This window comes from Musa acuminata, chromosome BXJ1-6, assembly GCF_036884655.1.
Source record: "Musa acuminata AAA Group cultivar baxijiao chromosome BXJ1-6, Cavendish_Baxijiao_AAA, whole genome shotgun sequence".
Lineage (NCBI taxonomy): Eukaryota > Viridiplantae > Streptophyta > Magnoliopsida > Zingiberales > Musaceae > Musa > Musa acuminata.
The window spans coordinates 45,443,344-45,466,956 of record NC_088332.1 but is presented as its reverse complement, the minus strand read 5'-3'; the positions used below and the strand labels follow the sequence as shown (position 1 = coordinate 45,466,956).

Sequence of the window (23,613 nt, the reverse complement as noted above, 5' to 3'; positions counted from 1 at the left end):
AGGGCTCCGTCGGATATCTCATATCCGAACCTCTACTCATCGCAATGCCTACCATATGTGTGTGACCCTCTAGGCCCAATATCGAGCTGGCCGTGAGTCATACCTGTCAGAACTCCTTCTGACTGAGTGAATTATTATCTCTGTAATAATTCACTCGACTCATCGACTACGGAAGTACTAGGCCACTACGCCGTAGTCCCCAGACGATACAGGGGAATCCAATCCATTGGACCTGTCTGTCCTCAGTTACCATGTACCTATAGTCCCTCATCCATCTAATATCCCAGAGACCGTATATCGAGCATGGTGCTGTCAGACCCATACGGTTTCTACTCGAGTCTCGCTCTAATCGGATTCTCCCGGAGAACTCTTTCTCTCTCAACCCGAATGACCCTGGCCAGGGATTTGTCTGAGCAAGAACACATAGGATATTCCTCTCATGACGCCGAGAGTGGATGATCCTCTGTCGACACTCAATAGCCCTCGTAAGGTCGACTACCACTCCCAATGACCAGCTGTACTAGATCTGAGAACAGTCAAACCTATAAGTCTGGTATCAAAGAGTGGAGCACTCATACAGGACATCCTTGGTGTCTCAAGTCTAAGGACCAGATACACCACTAGGACTATGGAATCGCTGTCTGACAACAAGGCATCATCAACCATCCAGCATTCCGTAAGCGGATCAATCAGTGAACTCATTCTCCAATGAGCACCTGTACTGTATCCCTAGTGTCCCTACACGAGCAGCTATGAGACCAGCTGCATCCATCATATGGACGGGTATACAGCACACCAGTCTATCCGGTTATCACGATGTCCCTCTCGAGTAACCTATGACCGGGATTATTTAGGATATGTATTTAAAGGTGAATCGATCTCATTATCATGATCTCATCACGATCCGATTCCCATTGCACAAATCCAAGGACATCACAATATATATGCATTTATGCAATAGTTATAAAGTGATATACGCCAAAATATAATAAGCAAAAAGATTATATATCAAGTCACACGTGCCATCACTCACGTGATTGGCTTGCTGGGCACCTATGACTAGCAATCTCCCACTTGACCTAAAGCCAATCACCTATGTGTCTGATCCCCATCAGACTCCTGTGACGCTCATAGACAATTTGAGACAACGGCTTTGTCAGTGGATCTGCAATGTTATCTTCGGATGGAACTCTTTCCACTGCTACATCTCCTCGGGTCACGATCTCTCTTATAAGCTGGAACCTCCTCAGAACACTTCTGATAAGACCCGGGTTCCCTTATTTGAGTAATCACCCCATAGTTGTCGCAATATAAGGAAGTCGACTTGTCGCTATCTGTATCGACTCCCAAATCTGTGATGAACTTCTTCACCCAGACTCCCTCCTTTGCTGCATCTGATGCAGCAATGTACTCCGCCTCTGTGGTCGAGTCAGCAGTGGTATCTTGCTTGGAACTCTTCCAGCACACTGCTCCTCCATTCAAGGTAAACACATATCCTGAATTCGACTTGCTATCATCGACATCAGACTGAAAACTTGAGTCAGTGTAGCCTTCAACCTTAAGGCTATTGCCTCCATATACTAGTAAAAGATCCTTAGTCCTTCTCAAGTACTTAAGGATACACTTTACTGCTTTCCAGTGCTCCAAGCCTGGATCCGCCTGATACCTGCTCGTGACACTCAGAGCATGCGCTATATCAGGCCTAGTACATAGCATGGCATACATGATAGACCCTATTGCTGAAGCATAAGGTATCATATTCATGTTTGCCCTTTGGAATTTTCCATGCCAAACCTTTTGACAATGGTTACTATGTACCTGGACTGGGACAAGCCAAGCATCCTCTTGGATCTATCTCTATAGATTCTAATCCCCAAGATATAAGATGCTTCCCCTAAGTCCTTTATGGAGAAGTGTCTAGATAACCAAGTCTTTACTGTGGATAGCATTCCTATGTCATTCCCAATGATGAGGATGTCATCCACATATAACACCAAAAAGCTAATAGCGCTCCCTCTTACCTTTCTGTATACACAAGGCTCATCTTCGTTCTTAACGAAGTCATAAGATCTGATTGCCTCATCAAATCTTATGTTCCAACTTCGGGAAGCTTGCTTTAGTCCATAAATGGATCTAAGCAACCTACACACCTTATCTGGGCAGTTCTTGGACACGAATCCCTCAGGTTGCATCATATACACCTCCTCCTCCAGGTTCCCGTTGAGGAATGCGGTTTTCACATCCATCTGCCAGATCTCATAATCATAGTGTGCTGCAATAGCCAATAGAATTCTGATGGATTTTAGCATTGCTACGGGTGAGAAAGTTTCGTCGTAGTCAACACCTTGCCTTTGACGATACCCCTTAGCCACTAGCCTTGCTTTATAGGTCTCTACCTTTCCATCTACTCCGATCTTTTTCTTAAAGATCCACTTGCAACCGATGGGTACAATACCTTCGGGTGCATCAACTAGGTTCCAAACCTTATTGGAGTACATAGAATCCATCTCAGAATTCATGGCTTCTTTCCACTTCCCGGAGTCTATACTCATAATAGCCTCCTCGTAGGTCTGAGGATCAATATCCTCTACATCCTCTGCTCTAATATGTCCCACATATCTCTCAGGAGGATGGGATACTCTATCAGACCTGCGTAAAGTTGATACTTGTGTATTAGGTACCTGAACAGACTCGGGCTGTAGAGTGGTGCTTGAGCTTGGTTCCCTAACTTCGCTCAACTCTATCATTCTCCCACTGTCTCCGCCAAGAATGTGTTCCTTCTCAAGGAACACTGCTCTCTTAGCTACAAAGACCTTTTGGTCCTCGAGATGATAGAAATAATACCCACAAGTTTCCTTGGGGTATCCCACAAATTTGCATCGCTCTGTCCTTGATTCTAACTTATCGGGGTTGTGTCTTTTAACATGGGCAGAACAGCCCCAAATCTTAACAACCTTAAGATCAGGCTTCTTCCCTTTCCATATCTCATATGGTGTAGACACTACCGACTTAGTTGGAACTCTGTTCAGAAGGTAAGCTGCGGTTTCTAGGGCATATCCCCAGAATGAGATGGGTAGGTCAGCGAAACTCATCATGGACCGTACCATATCTAATAATGTACGATTTCTCCTTTCAGAGACACCATTGAGCTGAGGTGTATAAGGAGGTGTCCATTGGGATAATATCCCATGGTCCTTGAGGAAGTGAGTAAACTCTGTACTTAAGTACTCACCTCCTCGATCTGATCGAAGAGTTTTGATACTCTTTCCAGTCTGGTTCTCCACCTCATTCTTATACTCTCTGAATTTCTCAAAGGCCTCGGACTTGTACTTCATTAAGTACACATATCCATACCTTGAGAAATCATCAATAAATGTAATGAAGTAGGAGTAACCTCCAATGGCATGAGTTGACATGGGTCCACATACATCACTATGTATGAGTTCCAACAACTCAGTGGCTCTCTCTCCAGTTCCACTAAATGGAGAGTTGGTCAGTTTTCCACGAATGCAAGGCTCACAAGTTGCATATGACACATAGTCGAATGGATCTAGATATCCATCATTTAGCAACTTTTGAATCCTTCTTCCATGGATGTGACCTAGCCTACAATGCCACAGGTATGCATTGTTCACCTCATCTCGTTTCCTCTTAGACACATTTACATTCATGATATGTGGAGTGGTGTCTAACATAAATAAACCATTATGCAATGTTCCTTTCGTGATGATCTTATCATCTAATAATATCGAACAACCATTGTTCTCAAAAACAAATTTATATCCACTAACTGTTAAACATGAAATGGAAATAATGTTTTTGATAATAGAAGGAACAAAATAACATGCATCTAATGCAATAAAAGCTCCACTAGGCAGATGTAGAGCGACCTCGCCAACAGCTAATACAGCAACTTTTGCTCCATTACCCATCTTTAGGTCCATCTCGCCTCTCTCTAGTCTCCTAGGCCTTGCCAGAACCTGCAACGAATTGCATATATGATAAGCACTACCGGTATCTAATACCCATGTGTTATCATAAGAGTCTGACAAATGGAGACTGATCATGAATGTACCTGAAGCTTCATCAAGCTTTTGTTTCGCCCTTTCTGCAAGGTACTCTTTGCAGTTTCTCTTCCAGTGCCCATCTTTACCACAGTGGAAGCACTGGCCTTTGTCCTTTGTTGGGTCTTTCTTAGCAACCTTTGCTTTACCTTGTTTGCCCTTGCCCTTTCCCTTCTTAAGGGACCTTTCTGCTTTCCTTTTCTTTCTGGTCTCACCAGTGTAGAGAACTGGCTTCTCTTTCTTAATAGTACTCTCTGCCTCCCTCAACATATTGAGGAGCTCTGGGAGAGTCACCTCAAGCTTGTTCATATTAAAATTCATTATGAACTGTGAAAAGGAATCTGGTAGGGACTGAAGCACAATGTCCACACACAAGTTATCCTCTAGGACCATTCCTAGACCTGTGAGTTTCTCTATCCACTCAATCATCTTTAGGACATGGTTCTGAACCGGTGTCCCCTCAGTCATCCTAGCGCGGAAAAGGCTCTTGGATATCTCATATCGTTGAGTCCTTCCCTGTTCCTCAAACAATTTACGGACATGTAGGAGAATGGATCTGGCATCCATCTTTTCATGTTGTCTTTGTAACTCTGGAGTCATAGAGCCCAACATATAGCACTGAGCAAGAGTGGAGTCATCAATGTACTTCACGTAGCGAGCGATCTCATCCTCGCTTGCCCCTTCTTCGGGCGTAGGCATCACTGTATCAAGGACGTACACGATTTTCTCCGCTGTGAGAACAATTCTCAAGTTACGGAGCCAATCCGTATAATTTGGACCAGTGAGGCGGTTGACATCAAGTATGCCACGTAAGGGATTTGAAAGCGACATTTTCTGAAAATAAAGATGTAGCAAAATGAATAACATGCAGATTTTGCAAGAAATAAACTATCAAGATATGGACTTCTATCTTAATATGCTCCCACTATTTTACTAACGAGTCACGCGACACCCTCAGCACGTGAAACGGAAGTCTCCGGCAGACTTCTAGTGGGGATCAGGATCCAATCAGCGTCTTAGTGTAACCTCGAGGGACTCGACCAATCACACTAAGCCTAAAAGGTAGGCAACTCTTACCGATCACAACTCCTTGTGATTCCCGTCCTGTTCGGCCTCCGAATCACCATGGCCTCGAGGGACTCGACCAACCATGATGCTCGGTTAAGTCAACACCTTCGTTACAAGATGAGTCTGATTTGATGATATACCCTCGAGGGACTCGACCAAGCATACCATGTCCTCAGGTCACCGGTGACATCTCTATGTCGTAAGCAAGATAGCGAATCGCGATATAGGTGAGTCTCGAGGGACTCGACCAACTCAACCTACACCGGGATTCGGTTCCTACTCATAACGATGGAAGGCCACGTGGGTCAATCTAATTGCCTCACGTTTACCGACTTAATATTATCGAGAGATGTTTCTATAATTTGGTCTCCTAATATGACATGTCACACATATACATATTTAATATATATCTACATCGCATGCAAATATATATACATATCTAGTATGTGTATAATCAATCACATCAGATGATCATGGACCACAACCTAATATGATTAGGCCCGAGCCAGTAGGCCTAATCACTCACATCAAGATCTATGTGTGCAACGGTGCATCTCCATGCCCTGTGATCGTCCATCTCGTCCTCGTCGGTTTCGTCGACATCTTGATGCATCTCCATGCATCAGGATCGTTCGTCTCGTGGGTCCTGCTGTCGCATCCACGCTCCCGCTGCGCCTCCTCATGTGATTACAACTTAATCATAGGCACGCAGGCCCGACAATAAACGAGAAATATAATGGAGGTTCGCAGACCTCAATAATAATAATCACAAGTACACACATCACACGGTCCATGATCATCCGTCCACACATCATACATCACATGTATAAATAATCATCATCATGTAGGACTACTAGATAATAATAAAAAATAATAATCAACTAAATCTTTTAATTAATTAATATTTTTCTGAAATCAGGGACATATAGGGAATTTCTCAATTCCTAAGGGTATTTTCGTAATTTGGACAAAAGACAGAAACTGGAATTTCTCAAATTCCGAGGGGCAAAACTGTCTTTTTCCCAGAAAACCCTAATGCCCTTTGCCCTTTTTGCTGCTGCCGCCGCCGCCACCCTGCCGGCGGCGGCCTGTGCGGCGGGGCGAGGGCACTGCCCTCGCCTGCAGGCGGCACGCCCGCTGGCGGCGATGCCGCTGCGGGTGGGCGCCCCTTTCGGGCGCCACTGCCTCCGCAGACGGTGCTGTACCGCCGGGCGGCCGCCCCTGTGGGGGGTTTCGCCCGCGGGAGCAGCGGCGGCAGGCGCCGCTTCCTTTCGGCGGCAGGCGCCGCTGCCCTGCGGCGCCTCTGCCCGTGGGTTGCCAGCCCCGCCAGCAGCAAGCCTGCTGCAAGCAGACCGCCGGCCGGCTGCTGCAGGCACAGCGCTTGCGCATGCGCCGGCGCTGTGCTGCCTGGCTGCGGCTGCAGCTGCGGCTGCCGCTGCAGATGGCTGCAGGTATGCAGATCGAGGGCAGCAACTGTTGCTGCCCTTCCTCGCTTTTGCGTCAACGATTTTGACGTCAATATTCTTCCTAAACACAACACACGCAGTTCAAAACCAATCATTCGCACGAACAACCTGGCTCTGATACCACTGTTGGGAAATCATTGAGGGGGCGACATCATATGCGCAGCGGAAGAACAAGAAAAACAAAATCCCAGATTCCCAAAAAGATGTTCGTCGTCGTGCGAAGATTGGTGCGCAAAATCCGCAAAACACAAAACTGCGTATAGAGATTGTGTTACCTAGGGAGATCGTATATCCCTGTTTCCTTGCAGATCCTTAGGAGAGGGTGAAGGAGGTCAAGCGTCCTCCTCTCTAGCGGTGATCCACACAGCAGGGTTGCGACGACGCTCCTCAAAACTCCAGGCCTACTCTGAGGTGGAGAGGGAGAGGAGAATAGGAAGGGCAAGCAAAGACTCTAGCCTATGAGGCTATGAATCCCTCCTATTTATAGAGATCCCGTGTCAAAACCCTAATGGGTCCTTTCCCTAGTGGGTATTGGATCTGCATCCAATAAGACAGGGCTCCGTCGGATATCTCATATCCGAACCTCTACTCATCGCAATGCCTACCATATGTGTGTGACCCTCTAGGCCCAATATCGAGCTGGCCGTGAGTCATACCTGTCAGAACTCCTTCTGACTGAGTGAATTATTATCTCTGTAATAATTCACTCGACTCATCGACTACGGAAGTACTAGGCCACTACGCCGTAGTCCCCAGACGATACAGGGGAATCCAATCCATTGGACCTGTCTGTCCTCAGTTACCATGTACCTATAGTCCCTCATCCATCTAATATCCCAGAGACCGTATATCGAGCATGGTGCTGTCAGACCCATACGGTTTCTACTCGAGTCTCGCTCTAATCGGATTCTCCCGGAGAACTCTTTCTCTCTCAACCCGAATGACCCTGGCCAGGGATTTGTCTGAGCAAGAACACATAGGATATTCCTCTCATGACGCCGAGAGTGGATGATCCTCTGTCGACACTCAATAGCCCTCGTAAGGTCGACTACCACTCCCAATGACCAGCTGTACTAGATCTGAGAACAGTCAAACCTATAAGTCTGGTATCAAAGAGTGGAGCACTCATACAGGACATCCTTGGTGTCTCAAGTCTAAGGACCAGATACACCACTAGGACTATGGAATCGCTGTCTGACAACAAGGCATCATCAACCATCCAGCATTCCGTAAGCGGATCAATCAGTGAACTCATTCTCCAATGAGCACCTGTACTGTATCCCTAGTGTCCCTACACGAGCAGCTATGAGACCAGCTGCATCCATCATATGGACGGGTATACAGCACACCAGTCTATCCGGTTATCACGATGTCCCTCTCGAGTAACCTATGACCGGGATTATTTAGGATATGTATTTAAAGGTGAATCGATCTCATTATCATGATCTCATCACGATCCGATTCCCATTGCACAAATCCAAGGACATCACAATATATATGCATTTATGCAATAGTTATAAAGTGATATACGCCAAAATATAATAAGCAAAAAGATTATATATCAAGTCACACGTGCCATCACTCACGTGATTGGCTTGCTGGGCACCTATGACTAGCACTTAGGCACCTGTTACCTTGTGCCTCCATCGTGGTGAATTTCTCTTTATGTAAATCGGGTTTCCCAACATACGTGCCTCGGGCATATTTTATCTTGTGTCTCCTCTATGACGGATTTCTCTTTACGTAGGTTGAGTTTTTCCAACTCATGCGTTGTAGGTATATTCTGCCTTATGCCTCCTTCGTGGTGGATTTCTTCTCATGCGGGTCGAGTTTTTTCGACTTACACGCCTCAAGCACATTTTGTTTTATGCCTTTATCGTGGTAGATTTCTCCTTACATTGGTAGGGTTTTCCTAACTCACGTGCCTCGAGCACATTTTGCTTTATATCTCCACCATGGCAGATTTTAGCACATTTTGCCTTATACCTCTACCATGGCGGATTTCTCTTCATACAGGTCAAGTTTTCTCTACCTCACATGTCTCGGGCATATTTTGCCTTATGCCTCTACCGTGGTGGATTTTTCCTCACGTAGGTTAGGTTTTCGTAATTCATGCACCTCAAACACATTTTACCTTGTGCCTCTACCACAGTAAATTTCTCCTCACATTGGTTAGGTTTTCCCGACTTATATACCTCGGGCATATTTTGCCTTATGTCTTCGTCATGATGAATTTCTCCTCATGTTAGTCGAGTTTTCTCGACTCATGTGCCTCGAGTATATTTTTCCTTTTATCTCCTGCCATGATGGGTTTCTTTTACGCTTTTTGAGATACCCCTTTATCTTTTACTTATAGCATCATCATTATATCACGGCCCTCCTCCATGTATGGCACATTGGCTCCTCATTCATCAACATTCCCTTATGATCGACAATCTTTGTGAGGATGTAAAGGGGCTAAAGAGGAAGTATGGAGACTCAATGTTTATCACTGAAGTAGAGGTTCAAGGAGCTGAGTTGGTGAGGCAACTAGAAGATGTCGAGTGATGCCACGCCAAGAGCTGGAGGTGATCATTGTCTTATCTTATAATGTGCTGATCTACCTAATTTAGTCGTTGCTACATCGTTAGGCTTATCCACTCAACCAATCTCTATCTCGATGTGTCAAAGTCTCATTTTGAATATAGAGGCCTAACTGAGTTGGTGTAATCTCATCAAGTAATAAAAATTTGTTTCCACAACTTGCAGCACCTATATCCTAACCTAATACCGAGGGATTCTTCTCATTGGCAACTTCTCGACTAATTGGCAGCCCTCATTCATGGCCTAAGTTGATGCTAATCTAGCAAGCATATTGGCCTGAGCGTTCTCTTCACTCGAGACTTGGAACACATTAGGTCAAGAAAAGCTACAAGTAACATCTACACCCTGGGCGAGGTAACTTGGTTCATTCATTCCTTTTTCACTTTGGTGATCTCGAGGCTATGGTGGATGATGGTTACAGCTACTTTATCCTCTTGCGTAACTCTTTATACTTACTAGAGATCATTATCTCAGCAATATTGTATTGATTGACCCTTTGAAGGACCTTTGGTACTATCATAGATGGCCTTTCCACCAATGACCAAAAGGGATGAGAGGGCCTAAGCTCTATCATGAATGTCTATATTATGAGCAATAAAGTTTGCAAGTATTTCCTCCACTTGCCCAAGTCTAGGAAGCATTACTACTGATGGTCTCAAGCACACATTCCCAAGGAAGCGAAGTTTGAACTCCCTCGTGAGTTAGGCAAAAGAACCAATAGAAAGCAACTTTTAAGTGAGTGTACCATTCTTGTGATAAGCCTCCTAATATAGTTAGGAAGGTATGACACATCAGAGTGTCTAAAGTATTATACAATGATATTTAAGCACAAAAAGCTACGATGTGCTCCATCATGTCGACATTGCCCTCTTGCTCGACAGTTTGACAGCTCTCGAGTGCCTTAGACGTCGACACCACGTCAAGTGAGGGAACCTCGATGGGTGGCAAAGTCGGTGGCAATTGAGCCGATGACTATGGTTGAGCTAATGGTGACTATAGATGACTACGGTTGATCAATCAATTGAATCTTGATTGAATAGACTAGCCCATGTGGTTAGGTATAGCTCAATCAATGTAGTCAAGCATGACCCAGCCTATATAGTCAAATACGATTAAATCCATATGACTAAGCATGATCTACCTTATATAGCTAGATACGATACAACCCATATAACTAAGTTGTGACTTAGCTCATGTCATCAAGCATGACTTAGCCTATGATTATACATGACTCAACTCATGTGGTCAAACATGGACTAACCTGTGTAGCTAAACATGACCCAACTTGCAAGCTAAGCATGGTCAAGTTTAGTGATAAGGCTCATCCCAATTCGCGAGCAAGATTTAGCCTAGCTTGCGAAGCCATGCCCATCGAACTATAGGATTGGCACCGGATAAATCGGCGCCCCTCTATCTAGTTTGTTGTATCTTAGCCTAACCTGTTACATGCGTAATCCATCCAAGACTCTATTGGGTTGGTTTTGTCTGAGTTAGTACTATAAGACATAGTTTAATTTTCTCTTTTTTTATTGGTTTGAGCTTGTTACTTGACTAAATCAGATATGTTTGATTGATTCAAGTCAGTTCACAACGATTTCAGACCAACTTGACTGGTTTAAGTTTGTTCAACCTAATTAAAACTAATTAAATCTAAATTAAACCAATCTAAGATGATTCTAAACTAATTCTATAAGGATTTGAGGTTGGTCTAGTTAGGTCCTAATTGAATTAAGTTTAATTCTAGTCAATTATGTTATTCCAATTAAGGTTCTGGTTGATTGAAGACTATTGAGAGATTAATACCTGATTTCCTAAAAGTTTTATTTGAATGTATCATTTCAAAATGATTATTATTATTATTTTAGATTAAATTGATGATATTGATGTGATTGTTATCATATATGACTATGCTGAGTGGTCCACATTAGAAGTGTAACTTGTGAAAGGATCTATGGGTCCATCAAGCCACTAATGGACATATTCTAGCATATCATACAAGATTTTTCATAATATTTTATCATAATACTTATTAGATACATGTATGAATAAATAAATAATCATGGTTGACTATGTATCGTTGTTGAGGGTAGGTAAGGTGATTTTCTTTGGGGATTAGCAGACCGTCAAACATGACGGTTAGATGATTTTTTCATATGTTATTGGGAGAAATGTATTCTCACTTGAGTGGTTGAGAGATATCATTCCATCTATTATTGAGAGTACTATATAGGTTCTCTCCATCGGCTATTAGGAGGAATTCATCCCATAGAATATGTCTCTTCATCTGCTGTCAAAAGAGTATATCATCGGGTGTGATATACGTCTTTGATATTTGACTATTATATATATCATTGAGGCATATTACATGTGACCGATGCATGATTTTGTTTACTATATAAAAATTATTATATTGAGATTTATATATGTTTTACGAATATTAAAAATTTTATTTTATGATTTTTTGAAAGTTTATATTGTTGATATATTTTATTTTTAAAATAATATACTATTTTGTAATATATATATATATATATATATATATGAGAGGTCTAGGTGAAGAAGATATTAAAAATATTTAATATTATAAAATAAAATTTTAAATGCAAAGATTAAAAAATATTCTTTAAATTATAAATAATAAAATAAATTTTTAAATCAGGGATGTGAAGGATGATCTTTGAAATCAATTGATATTTATGTAGCAATAGTGGCCGTGTGCCTAATAATCCAAGGATATCTTGTCTCGGTACATGGCATATTGCTTTGGGGCCTCATTTATAATGATGTGACATGTCCAAGTTATAGCGTCTACGGCTTCTACCGTATTTTGTTCAGCGATGACGCAGTAGCATGAAACCTTTCATAGAGGCTTTATGACAAAACCAGATGGGTGTTTCACAACCAACCATAGTAGTCGTCCACTGAAATCATTAGACATTTCTTTACGAGCTCTTCTATTGAGAGTGTTATACGGTTTCTTCTTCGGATCAAACATGCTTCACAGCTTGCTCAAGATTAGGTCAGAAGATAGACGACATCAAACATAAACAAATAATAAATATATCATCGTCTTAAATGTTGGGTTTGACAGACATCCAGATTGTTCATTTCTGAAGCTTTCTTTTAATCAGAAGACAAGAAGAATCCCCAGCAGCATCTGTAACGCATAATCAAATCGATCCTAGGCTGGGAAGGTGAAATCTTCTGACGTATTCCTTGAGAAGAACCATCAATCATTCTACGATTAGAATGCCTAAACGAAGCTCAACCCTTCCACACCTATTCTCTGTTGTTCCATTTTGGCTTTCCTTCTTCCCTTCCGTTTGACTCTTTGATTATAATCCTGTGACTGGGTCATTAAATATCTTATGTATAGAAAGTTCTCAACTCATTGATGCATCCAAGCATTCACCGAGAAAAATAAAATAGTCAAATCAACCTGTGGTGCCTAAAGTTGTTTTTTAAAATATATAATTATATTTTTAATGTGCATATGAAGAAAAAGATTTGTCTGAATGAACAATTGTGAAATGTTTTAAGTGCTCGATAAACAATAATGAAAATTATATTTTAAATCTATAATGATGTAAGTTTTATTTGGTAAAATTATATTTTAAAAGTCCAATAATATTTTTTATAAGTTTACCCTTCTAATATTCTTAACATTTATGCAAAAGTGAATATATTTTTTTATTTAAATTAATAGGTAAATAAATAAATGTATGTAATATGATAAAACAAAATTTGTATGGCCCAAATATATAATAAATAAATACAAGATAATTTTTAAAAATAAATAAATAAAATTTTATTTTATAAAAATATAAATCACATTGATTTCTCGCTAAATTCTTTTGACAATCTTATAATTTTAGATAAAGTTATGAGATACTTTCGAAATTTAAAAAATTATATTAATATCTTGCTAATGCTTAATTGTCAATATTATCCTAATATAGCATCAATATTTTAGTATTTTCAATATAACATTCAGGTCAAGTATAATTTAAAAAATATTAAATATTTATTTATATTTAAAATATGCATTGAAGGCTTAATGTACATTTCTAATGTACTATCCTCCGCATTCATCATTCTCTCTCCTCTGGTACCGCTTCTTAGGACAATTTGTTGAGTATCACATTGCCAAAGTAATAATGTAACAATGGCAGCGTAATTTTATTTCTATTCCATGTTTTGATTTTGTGGTTTTTTTTTTTTGGATATATCATGTAAGGTTCAAAATTGCCTAAATAGAAATAAAAGAATAAAAACATATTTTTTTTCTTCGAAAAATTTAATTCGATTAGCTATATCAAACTATTATAAAAGATACTTCTAACATCAAAGTATATAAAAAAAGTCTAATTGAGAGAGCCATTCCACCCTTTAAAAAATAGATGATCATATGAGTATTTAACGTATTTGGTCAATCAATTGACCATCTCATTTCTTTTCCTATACACACAAAAATGCTTATATATATATATATATATATATATATATATATATATATATCAAAACATTCCAACATTTCTCTTCCTATACATGTGAAAATGACCATATATACATATCATTCCAATAATACCCAATACAAAGATTAATATTTTTTATTACTCACGAAAATATAGTTCTATTTAGATTTGTCATAAGCCATCCGAGATCATCATTTTTTAATTAATATTTCTAATGTTTGGCGTGTCGGTGGCATAACTTCATTGGCTTTTAATTTTGGACAAATGGCTACAAATCTCTGTACGTGGACCATAATGAATCTCAATCGAAGGATTTATTTTCTTTTTTTCCTTCAAAATCTTTCTCAATGAATTAACAATGGATTTGATTTAATTTATTTTTAATTCTTTCCAAATCCCTTTCAATGAATTAATTATAATGTCGATTTATTAGTTATAATACTACAATATATATTATCTGCTTATTAATTCATTCCTCTCCATGTAGGTAAAGTTTCAACATTCTAAAGTCAACTTCGTAGGGATGGTTCCACATAGCATTAACATGTTTAAAAGTACTATCTATCTATCTATCTATCTCCTCCTAAAGTTTAAAGAAACAAGAAATCCAAGTCATATATATCCCTGCTTGGATTTTGTATTTCCAAATCAAAAGCTCTATTTTCGTAGCAGCAAAGTAGGAAAAACCCGAGAGTAATAGTTTAGCCTTCAAGAAAGCATGGAGTTGGCTTCATCCAACAACTCTTCCGGATGGTGAAACTGTGCAGTGTGTCACCAGAAAATTAGACTGAATGACAAATTCCGAAGCATGCTTTTTGATCTTTCTTTAGTTTGATACTACGAGAGATCGAGGCAAAGAGAATCAAAACATATATAAAAGCAGACATGCCCCTTTCTCCTATTTATTTTTGTGCATCATCTAACTTACAGCCTACACACTACTCCAAAACGGTGACTTGGGGATGAAAGCATGGCATCTCATCTAGATTTACTATACACGTACATGCAACACAAGTCTGCACCATCATCAAGACCATGTTCATCTCTAATATTTCACTCGGGTGCCTCCGGTATGCTTTGTAGACTCGGCCTCCAGTGCGTTTCTCGATCATGGCGCTCCCAAGACTCGCCCATGCTCATGAGATCGGCAAGAAGTTGTTGAAGCGGCGGTTCTTGGCCTTGGGTACGTCGTAGCAGCGCCTCCAGTCGCTTCCTGCTGATCTTGATCTTGATCTTGATCTCAGTAGAACAGGCTTCTCCCTCCTCCTTCGCGGCGGGTGCCAAGAAAAGCTTGGCTTCGTCCTGCTGCTTTGCTCGACATCCGGAGGTCTTGTGCTCAAAGGCTCCCCAGTAGTCATCATCGTCAACCCAAGTGACTGGCTTCTGCAAGTCGATACAGTTCCCCATCTCCTCCTCCTCCTCCTCCTCCCTTTTCTTGTCTGATAACTTTATATTTCAGAACATGGATATTAAGAGGTAACAACACCTTTTATAGAGGCGGAAGAACAAGAGAATGCTACTTTTGATAGCATGGCTGAGGCTCGAAGCACAAATTAAGAGATCAAATCTAACATAGAAAAAGATGCCACCCTCAGATGGCGCGTAGAAGTCATACGTAATGACGAAGGCGGGAGCCAGGTCAGCAACGGGCCCGGGCGGCGCCCAACGGGGTCGGCGACGGTCATGTTGGTGGTGGGTCGCAGCCGATGCCGACACGGTAATAACACCGTGTGACGCCCAATCCAACTATTTCAGCTATTTTACGGTTCTACCCCTTCCCTGTCACGTGCCTCGCATCTTCTTCCGGTGCTGTTTCAGTCTTCGCCGTCTTATTCAACAAGCACATGAATATCCTGGACTTTTTTAAAGGATCCTCGTGGAGTGGCCTTTGAGCCACCACGAAATGTCACGACTTGTGGAATAGAGATTTGGGGTGTTGTGTGGTATGCCGACTCCAGTATTACCAGTGGACTGGAATCGGACGCAGTTAACATTACGAGATGATCACACATTGTCCTTTCTGTCGAAACAAAGGAAAAGAACCCCCATCTTTATGAATCCAACCTCCAACCACTGTGATTGTGGTTGTCACTGTGGTCATTAATTCTCCGTCGGTCTGTCTGTGATCATCGGCACAAGCGTGTCAGAATAGGAGATTTCTGAAGACGTATGAGGAGTCACTGCAAGTTAGCTTCTATAGCGTGGCAGGGATTAGCTGCAAGAAGAGACTCAGTGCGAAGGTTTAATCCTGATTAAGGATTTTATGTAAATAAAGAGAGTTTTAATTATTTGTCAATGCAAAAAAACAAAATTAAGCTTTAAAGGCAGCTACATTTTGCCATATGGGATGGATCAAAGCAGCTTTAGTTTTTTTAGATAGTCCACTCCTTCCGTAAGTGATAACTATCACGATAAAACAGCCCTTTGCGGTCGCAATTCAATCACAAAGACCAAAAACACGCGTGACTTCTTTGTTGCGATTGCTATCTGCAGTGATGACAGCCGCTTTCATCTGTTAACAAAGTCAAAGTCGGATATGATGTGCACATTATGGCCACTGTAGACTCGGCACTGCTTCCATCAGTTCATGCTCCTAATTGCTATTCGTAAGCTCAATACTGTAAGTCTAATTTTGATTTGGATCCGTTCGTAATAATCTTCATCCTGTTAAATAATAAGAATTCTTATTTCTTATCAGGTTCCATACCAGATGGACAAAAGAGATGTTGTAAACACTCTTTTGGACAACAGTTTGCCTTCTTTAAATGTATCTAATTCTATTGGAAGGGATAATCAAAAATATCAATGAGATCAATAAATAAAAAATATATTAGATTGTCAATGTAATATTAATATAATTTAGTAATTCTTTGTCTCATGAAATATATTGTCATCGATTTTTACTTCGTGCAAGATCAAGTTATCAAACATCAACTTCGTGTCTCTCAAGTACATACGGTTCATCTCAATTAGCAGACTCACTCATGAAGTCTCTAACCCACAAATTATTTTTGTTGCATTAGTCCAAGATCGGCATCCTTGACAGGAGCTCAATCTTGCGGGGGCATGATAATAGAGAGATTTCTCCAACTGCACTAGAAAATCTCGTTGCTCAATTGAAAAAAAATCTTCTCTTTCATCATGTATAAATAGACATCATATGACACTAATTGAAGTTTTTTTTTTTTTCCTTTACTCTTCGTTCTCTATTCTATCACAGACCATTAAGACTAGGAGATGATTTGGACCTTCAAGTACTTGTAGAGACCTTTGCATTGGATGATGATCCGCTGAAGGAGAGAAGAGGGATGATCTACCATAGGAGACAAGATACAATCTCCTTCCTACATCTGAGTCACTTGCTGTTGTTTCTTCTCCGGTCCTCCAATGATCGAGGCTAATTAACCCACAAGAATCCCTACTGGCAACAAGAAAGATCATTTCCACTGGGTGCCAAAAGTCTGTGAATTTTCGGTGTGCACAGGTCTTGCATGTGGAGACTGGCACGATACAGCTAATAATAGAGGGCCAGTCTCCAATAATTGAAGCTACCTACCGCGATCTGTGGCGATGAAGTTTTTGCCTCTGCAAGCCTCTTCTTATTGAGATCTCTTTCCCCTCTGTGCTGGAGAAAGGGTAAGTCCTTCGCTGAGATGTGGTCGAGATGTTGGGAGCCTGGTTGAGAAGGCCTGCGATTATGCAGTCCTATGGGGAACAGCAACGAGTTGGATCTGATCTACGCCCGCTAAAGACTTCATTTTTGTCGAGACGAAGCTCATCATCAGCACAGCCGGAAATATGTGGATCAAAGATGAGAAGATGAAAGGGAGCCAGGAGTAATTGCTGATGCAATTCAAGGACGTCGCTTATGATGCTTGCGATTTGCTGGACGAGTTCCGCTACCAAATTCATTCTGCTACTGAGCGACGAAGAGATGAGGTAACCTTTCATCACTAATCTCGTTCGAGTATAAAAATGAAAGAACCGTGTAGACTAATCCCACAAGTCGCTTGTTGGGTAGAGGAGATAAGATAACGATGTGAATGATTTCATGCTTTTCGTTCTTTTGTCAGATCAAGATGTTTTAAGATTTGGATCTGTGTATCGAGAATCTGCAAACTTAGAGAAGTGCGACATTGACAGCCGCAGATGGAAGAGCCTTTGTATCAGCCGCAAATGGGACAGCAATCTCATGAAGCCTTCTGCCGTCCAGATCTGGATCGCCCCATGTCTATAAAAAGAGAAAGAAATCTTTGGGAAACACGGATCAAAAAGCTGAACACTTGTCAAGGCACTGATAGCTCAGCCGCAGCACAGGCAAAAGCTTGTTTGTCTTCGTTCACGACTGATGACAACAAAGATTCCGAGGGGTTTTGCTGCAAGTGGACAGCCCTTCAACTTGCCGACGATCTTTCTACCAATAAGCTCCAGCTCTGTATGCTGGTCGTCGGGACTCGGGACCATCGCAGAATTTGGTACCGGAACTCGTGCAGTAAGTCATCGGCATCATAAGCGGTGTCCTTGAGTTGCATCAGCAATTCCTTCACGTCCCGTTTCAAGTTCTCATCTTTGATCCACATATTCTCGGCTGTGCTGATGATGGTCTGAATCTTGAGCGGAGTAGCGTATAGTTGCGATCATCTTCGATCACCTGCACCCCAAACCGTTCAATTTACGCTGGCTCCCCATTAAAGTCTTCTCGAGCAATCTCAAGGCTGTTGATAATATCAACGACATTTCAGTAAAGAGCTGATCCTTCTTCCTCCAAACACAAAGCTCAAAGAGATATCCAGGAGAGAGAAAAGACAGGTAGCTTCGATTAGAGGCTGTATCTCTTTTCACTGGAACTGTGGAACGATGATCCCATGCAAACCTTATGAAGGTTTACAAAGAAGGATCGACGACTTTGAAGGAATCCATTGATCTTGTAGCATAAGAACTTTGATCTTGTAAACAAAGAAGGATCGGGTGGGAATCAACTTTTCCTTCGACTTTTCATCCTCTTTCTATAATCAAGTAAAATATAGACTATATATGTTCTGAAACGTTGATTGCTTCCATTGACCTATGGCGACTTTTGTTCACAATAATTTTGTTTCTGAAGGTAAAAGGATTTCCCAATTCTTAAGAAAATAAAATTAGAGAGGCCAAAAGCAATCCCTGTCAAGGACGTGAAGCTGGAGAGCATCTATCCATATGAGATGTCAGAGAGATGGGGAAAAAGAACAAAGAACCGTATATTCTTGCAATCATAATTTCTCTCATTTCTTTCTTTCTTTCTGGTTTACTTCATTTTCTGATCCGATTGCGCTGCGGCTTCGCCCAATATTCATTTCAAACCTGTATCCATATAAACATACTCTTAAGATCTTCAATATCACGAGAATACAATTTCCACTAGGAGCTAAGCGTGTCTCCCAGTGGCAATAGCAGAGGATTCCTCACAAAGCTCAAGAAAGTACAATATTGTTAATCTGTGCTATTAGACGTTCTTCTTTTTTTATACAAGATTCGCTACAAATACCACCAGAATTCCGCGGTGGTAATCTGCTACGCTAATACTCCCAGTATCGCCACTTCCCCATGGTGGCATCCTCTTTGCTACAAACTCTTGCAGACTTTCTGCGTGCATAACAGAGCAATTTGCTATTTACTGCCCCGGTATCACGTACTTTTTACGTACGTATCTGTAATCACTACTAACACAGCTATATCTCATCGGACCAGTCACTCAGCTCGCTGTCGTAGAACAGGGCTTCCACGATGTTGTCGATGAGAGCGTCGACGAAGCTGTTGCATCCCAGGGTGATCATCTGACCGATCCTGGTCCGAGCACTCGAGAACCAAGCGAAGGTGGCGGCACAAGCCACGACCGCCACGCACACCCCCGCGGCCTCGGCTATCTGCTGCAAGTCCAGCTTCTTGAAGATGGAGTTGCCCGTTACCACCTCCACGGAGACTGCAGCCGCAAACGCAACCTAGCAGGAAAGTCCACAAAGAACAGCTCAGCCGGAGGCCGCAGTGTCCACCACAACATAATCAAGGGAACAGGTGTTACGTTTGCCGTTCAGTGGACTATGACGCAATCGACTCCGCTCTCAACAACTGTGGGATTCCCAAGTTTACAACGGTTTCGAAGCATGGATCCAAAGTGTAGTATACGCAAACTCATAATTGAAAGATATTCGGGTATTTCAAATAAAAGATATTCGCATAAAAAAGGGAAATTCTAGGTTTGAGGAGTAACCATGGCGAGGCGACCGGAGACGATCTCGAAGTGGTAGCTCTTGCGCGAGCTCTCGATATAGTCGGCGAGGGACGCGAAGAAGGACGACGCGTCCCCCACCGACGTTCTCTTCATCACTCCGCCTTCACGCGTCCCGTACGATCTCAGCGTGCAGAGCCGGGGCTGGAGCAGGATTTTTCCGCTCTCCGCCGATGGCTCCGCCAGACGGACCCTCAGCACCGGCGGTGGCAGCGGAGAATCCTTCCTCTGCTGGCCCAGGTCGCATACGATCGCCCTCGCGGCCCCAGCGATGGCCATATCCGGAGGAAGAAGTTGGAAAGGGATGAGGGATGGCTCTTCAGATTCCGCTCCTTTTGGCGACCCTAATTCTTTATCGTGGTATTGTTTTGACGTTTCTGAGATGCAAGCATTCATCGGTGAGCTTACTCCTCGCGCAGTATGATTTGATTCGAGTTTGATTTGGTTTAGTTTAGGCTCAATCCAATCAACTCTATCGAATCAAATCTCACGCTAAACTCCAAAATTATGGTTAGGTTCGTCACATGCCTGGTTCATGTTAACCCAAACCAGACGGACGCGATCAGCACCCGAAGCGGTGATCAGATCGCTGATTCCTTCACTTGTCGCGTTCGCGGTTTTGCAGGAGCCCACGTTTACTTCGCTCGAGACATTCGAAGAAAAGGTGACAATTCCGGTGTCGTGGCCATTCTACCTAGCGCAACAGTTCCTTTCGCCGAAGGCGTCCCATCTGCCGTCCGATTGGGATCGAAAGGCCAAGATCGTTGGACATATTTGCGTCTGGAATCTTCGACGTGCTTTGAGAGATGGCAACGGGAACGAGCTGTTCCAAGCAAAGAGAGAACGCCGGAGACGCAACCTGGCTCTGTTTTTCAATGGCCTTTAAATCCAGCAACCAGTCAAGTATTCAAAGAAAATTAAACTCTGGAGACCAAAAGTCCATGATTTGTCATAAATGCATACAAAATTTAAATGGGTCAATTCTAACGTGAGCAGTAACATTTTTTATTATTTATAATATATTTCTGAGTCTAATTGGTTCATTTTGTTAAGGGATTTCTTTTTACATTTTCGTATCATATTAAATCATTACTGCTTGATTCTTATGTCTTCGACATATAGATTACTTGAAAGGAGAGACTTCTTGCTGCTTAGTTGCTAACTATTAATGTCAGATATATACAGTAAAGCATTTCACAAGTAGTATATCTAGAGAGTCTGTTCCCCCTGTAAAAAGAAGGATAGACGTCGCCAACGTTGCACACCGGAGACATTCTAGCGAAGAAGCTTACAGGAGACACAAAAAAGGTAAAGAAGCTGCTTACAACATGACCCATTTTCCATATACTCCTCTAGTAGATTTGCGGAGGAGGGGGAGGAGGTGCCTTCGCAAGGTAACTTGACCCCCTCGCTGGTGTTACTCGAGTCTTCCTGACCTGAAGCCAAAGAATGATCACTCTTTAATGGAGAAAATGTCAATGGGCTATGACTGATATATGTACATTTACCTGAAGAGGTATAAAAACTTCAGCTTCTCTTCGTCCTCACAACCTGAAAAGGATTCTCTTGAACCTTTAGAACATGAATGGTCTCTCACTCTCTCTCTCTCTCTCTCTCTCTCTCTCTCTCTGCCTACCTTCTCCCTGAGAGTTGCCGTGGCTTCCACCTTTGATGTCTTCGACCATGTAGTTGCAATTGTCCATCGTGGAATCTGCGTGTAGTCTGCGATAGAAGGAAGAAGAAGAAGAAGAAGCGTTCTGATGATGTTGCTCCCAGGTTGAATTTATATAGTATGATTTTTAGGGCAACAGGTATTGGATTCAGGTGGAGGCCACGTGCATGGGTTACTATTCTAGCATGCAGCATGGAGGCCCATCTCAGAGCCCTTACTCTGAGGCCGGCCACCGAAAGATCTTGTCTGCTGACAGCAGCTTCCCGACAAAAGTCATGTTCTGTCAAGAACGACCAAAAGCGGAGCTGTACCAACTTTTCGGAAATGCTTTCCATGGCCAAGTGAGACATGAAGAGTGGGATGAGGTGGTGGAAACTGTTTTATTAATCATGAATCGGAACTAATCTCATCAATCTATGATACATGAAAACTAAATATCAATGTAGTTCAAAAACTTAAGTTGTATCGATCGCGAGCCAATTTTCTGTACATGTAATCCGACATGTACAAAGTTCAAAAGAGTGTATTTTTTTATGTCTTTTCATTTTTGATGCACCATATTTCATGATCTTATCAAGTCAATCTAACAACCTGTATTTGGATGCCTTTCATGAGACCATAGATAGTTGGATTAGAAGAAAGATGAAATTATAAAACCAAAGACGACTATGGACTACAAAGATAAGGAATGAAGGAGACTAATATAAATTAAAAGACATAGCTCTAACAAATCCGCTCGCCTTGTATATATTATGCACACACGTAAATATACAAATATATAACAGTAGACAACATATGTGACCTGAGCCCGTTCACAATCTAACGAAGAAGATGGTGAGATCGGGACCGTTATAATCGTCGGGGCTCATCATGTACAGCGTTTCGGAGTCTGTCGACCCGACGACGTGCTCGAACCCGGCCCTGACGTACGCTATCTCCCCATCGGGACCCTCCTCCTCGGACCTTCCCGGTAGCACGCCGGCCCCCATGGACACCGGCCGCAGCGTTTCCATCACCGCCAGGTCCTCCTCCGAGGCCTCTCGCCGTACGCAGTACCCGCTCTTCTTCCCGTTGCAGAACATGGCCCAGAGTGGCTCGTCCATGAGATTCGACGATAACTGCGAGTTGCTTTCCTTGTTGTGCTCCACTGGCCTCTTCTCGCACTCGAGGGCAATGCGTACCATGCCGGCGCTCATCTCACGTAGAAGAGCATGCGTGTGCATGGCCAGCTCGATGACGAGGGAGGGCAGGCACCGGGGGTTCTCCTGGAGGGAGAAGGACACGCGGCCGTTACGGTAGCCGAAGATGGTGCCGGTGATGAGGTCGTGGTGGCGGCGGCCTCGGTGGTCGGGGCCGATGAGGGAGGTGGCAGGGGTGCAGGCGATGGTGGGCATGACTGTGGGGGAGGAGGTGGCGATGCGGCAGGGATCGGGAAGCTTGCACTTGGGGGTGAAGATGGGGAGGGTGCGGCAGAAGGAGTGGAAGAGGCGGAGGACGCGAGCCGGACGTCGGCGCCTGCGCCGGAGGTGGTGGGCTGAGGGTGGGACGAGGGAGAGCTGGGAGGAGGGCAAGTGGAGCATGGGTTGCCAATGCTCGGTATGGGTGGAGGTTGCGCTCTCACCAGGCTCCAACACGATTGCGGTGGCGGTGGCGGTGGCGGTGGAGGAAGCGGCCATTGAGGGGAGGCGGCCTGGGGGCCACTTAGGGGTTGAAGGGGGTGATAGATGAGAGGATGAGCTACGGTTTGGGGTCCGTTATTATTTCGCGACCGGCACGGGGCGTTAGTTTTTTTGTACTATTTGTCTTCCGCTCGCTGTTTTTCGGACCCAAAGCTCTTCGTTACCCATTTGTGTACCCGCATCCTGCTCCGAGATGCCACCGGGACCCACCTCCCTTTTCTTTATCTAATCACACGAGGGAACTCGGCGGGGACGTCGATGACGGAAAGATAAGAAAAGTATTCATTTACATAAGATCCAAACCGTCGGATGCCTGGATTCCGTTGTGGATCCATCGTCCA

The 23,613-nt window shown here is 42.8% G+C and overlaps 2 protein-coding genes and 2 long non-coding RNA genes across 5 annotated transcripts; 1 reads left to right on the top strand and 3 right to left on the bottom strand.

The window, feature by feature from the left end:
* Positions 1–16,772: 16,772 nt before the first annotated feature.
* Positions 16,773–17,352, bottom strand: LOC135677331 (uncharacterized). Of its 2 annotated transcripts, none has more exons than XR_010514666.1 (2): positions 17,213–17,352; positions 16,773–17,077 (listed from the first exon to the last, which is right to left on the bottom strand). It is a non-coding gene; the product is annotated as an uncharacterized LOC135677331 (long non-coding RNA). The 2 variants fall into 2 exon arrangements; XR_010514665.1 differs by having other exon boundaries at positions 16,773–17,074; positions 17,213–17,350.
* On the top strand, positions 17,070–18,654 carry LOC108953217 (uncharacterized). The gene is made up of 2 exons (XR_001978809.2): positions 17,070–17,595; positions 17,730–18,654. It is a non-coding gene; the product is annotated as an uncharacterized LOC108953217 (long non-coding RNA).
* A 347-nt stretch (positions 18,655–19,001) lies between these two features.
* On the bottom strand, positions 19,002–20,254 carry LOC135677330 (stress enhanced protein 2, chloroplastic-like). The gene is made up of 2 exons (XM_065189536.1): positions 19,904–20,254; positions 19,002–19,634 (listed from the first exon to the last, which is right to left on the bottom strand). Exons 1-2 carry the CDS (start codon positions 20,198–20,200, stop codon positions 19,365–19,367), a joined length of 567 nt encoding a protein of 188 aa, XP_065045608.1. The 5' UTR covers positions 20,201–20,254; the 3' UTR covers positions 19,002–19,364.
* Positions 20,255–22,405: 2,151 nt separating this feature from the next.
* Positions 22,406–23,269, bottom strand: LOC135677584 (protein MIZU-KUSSEI 1-like). The gene has a single exon (XM_065189945.1). The coding sequence runs from the start codon at positions 23,267–23,269 to the stop codon at positions 22,406–22,408; it is 864 nt and encodes a 287-aa protein (XP_065046017.1).
* Positions 23,270–23,613: the final 344 nt, after the last annotated feature.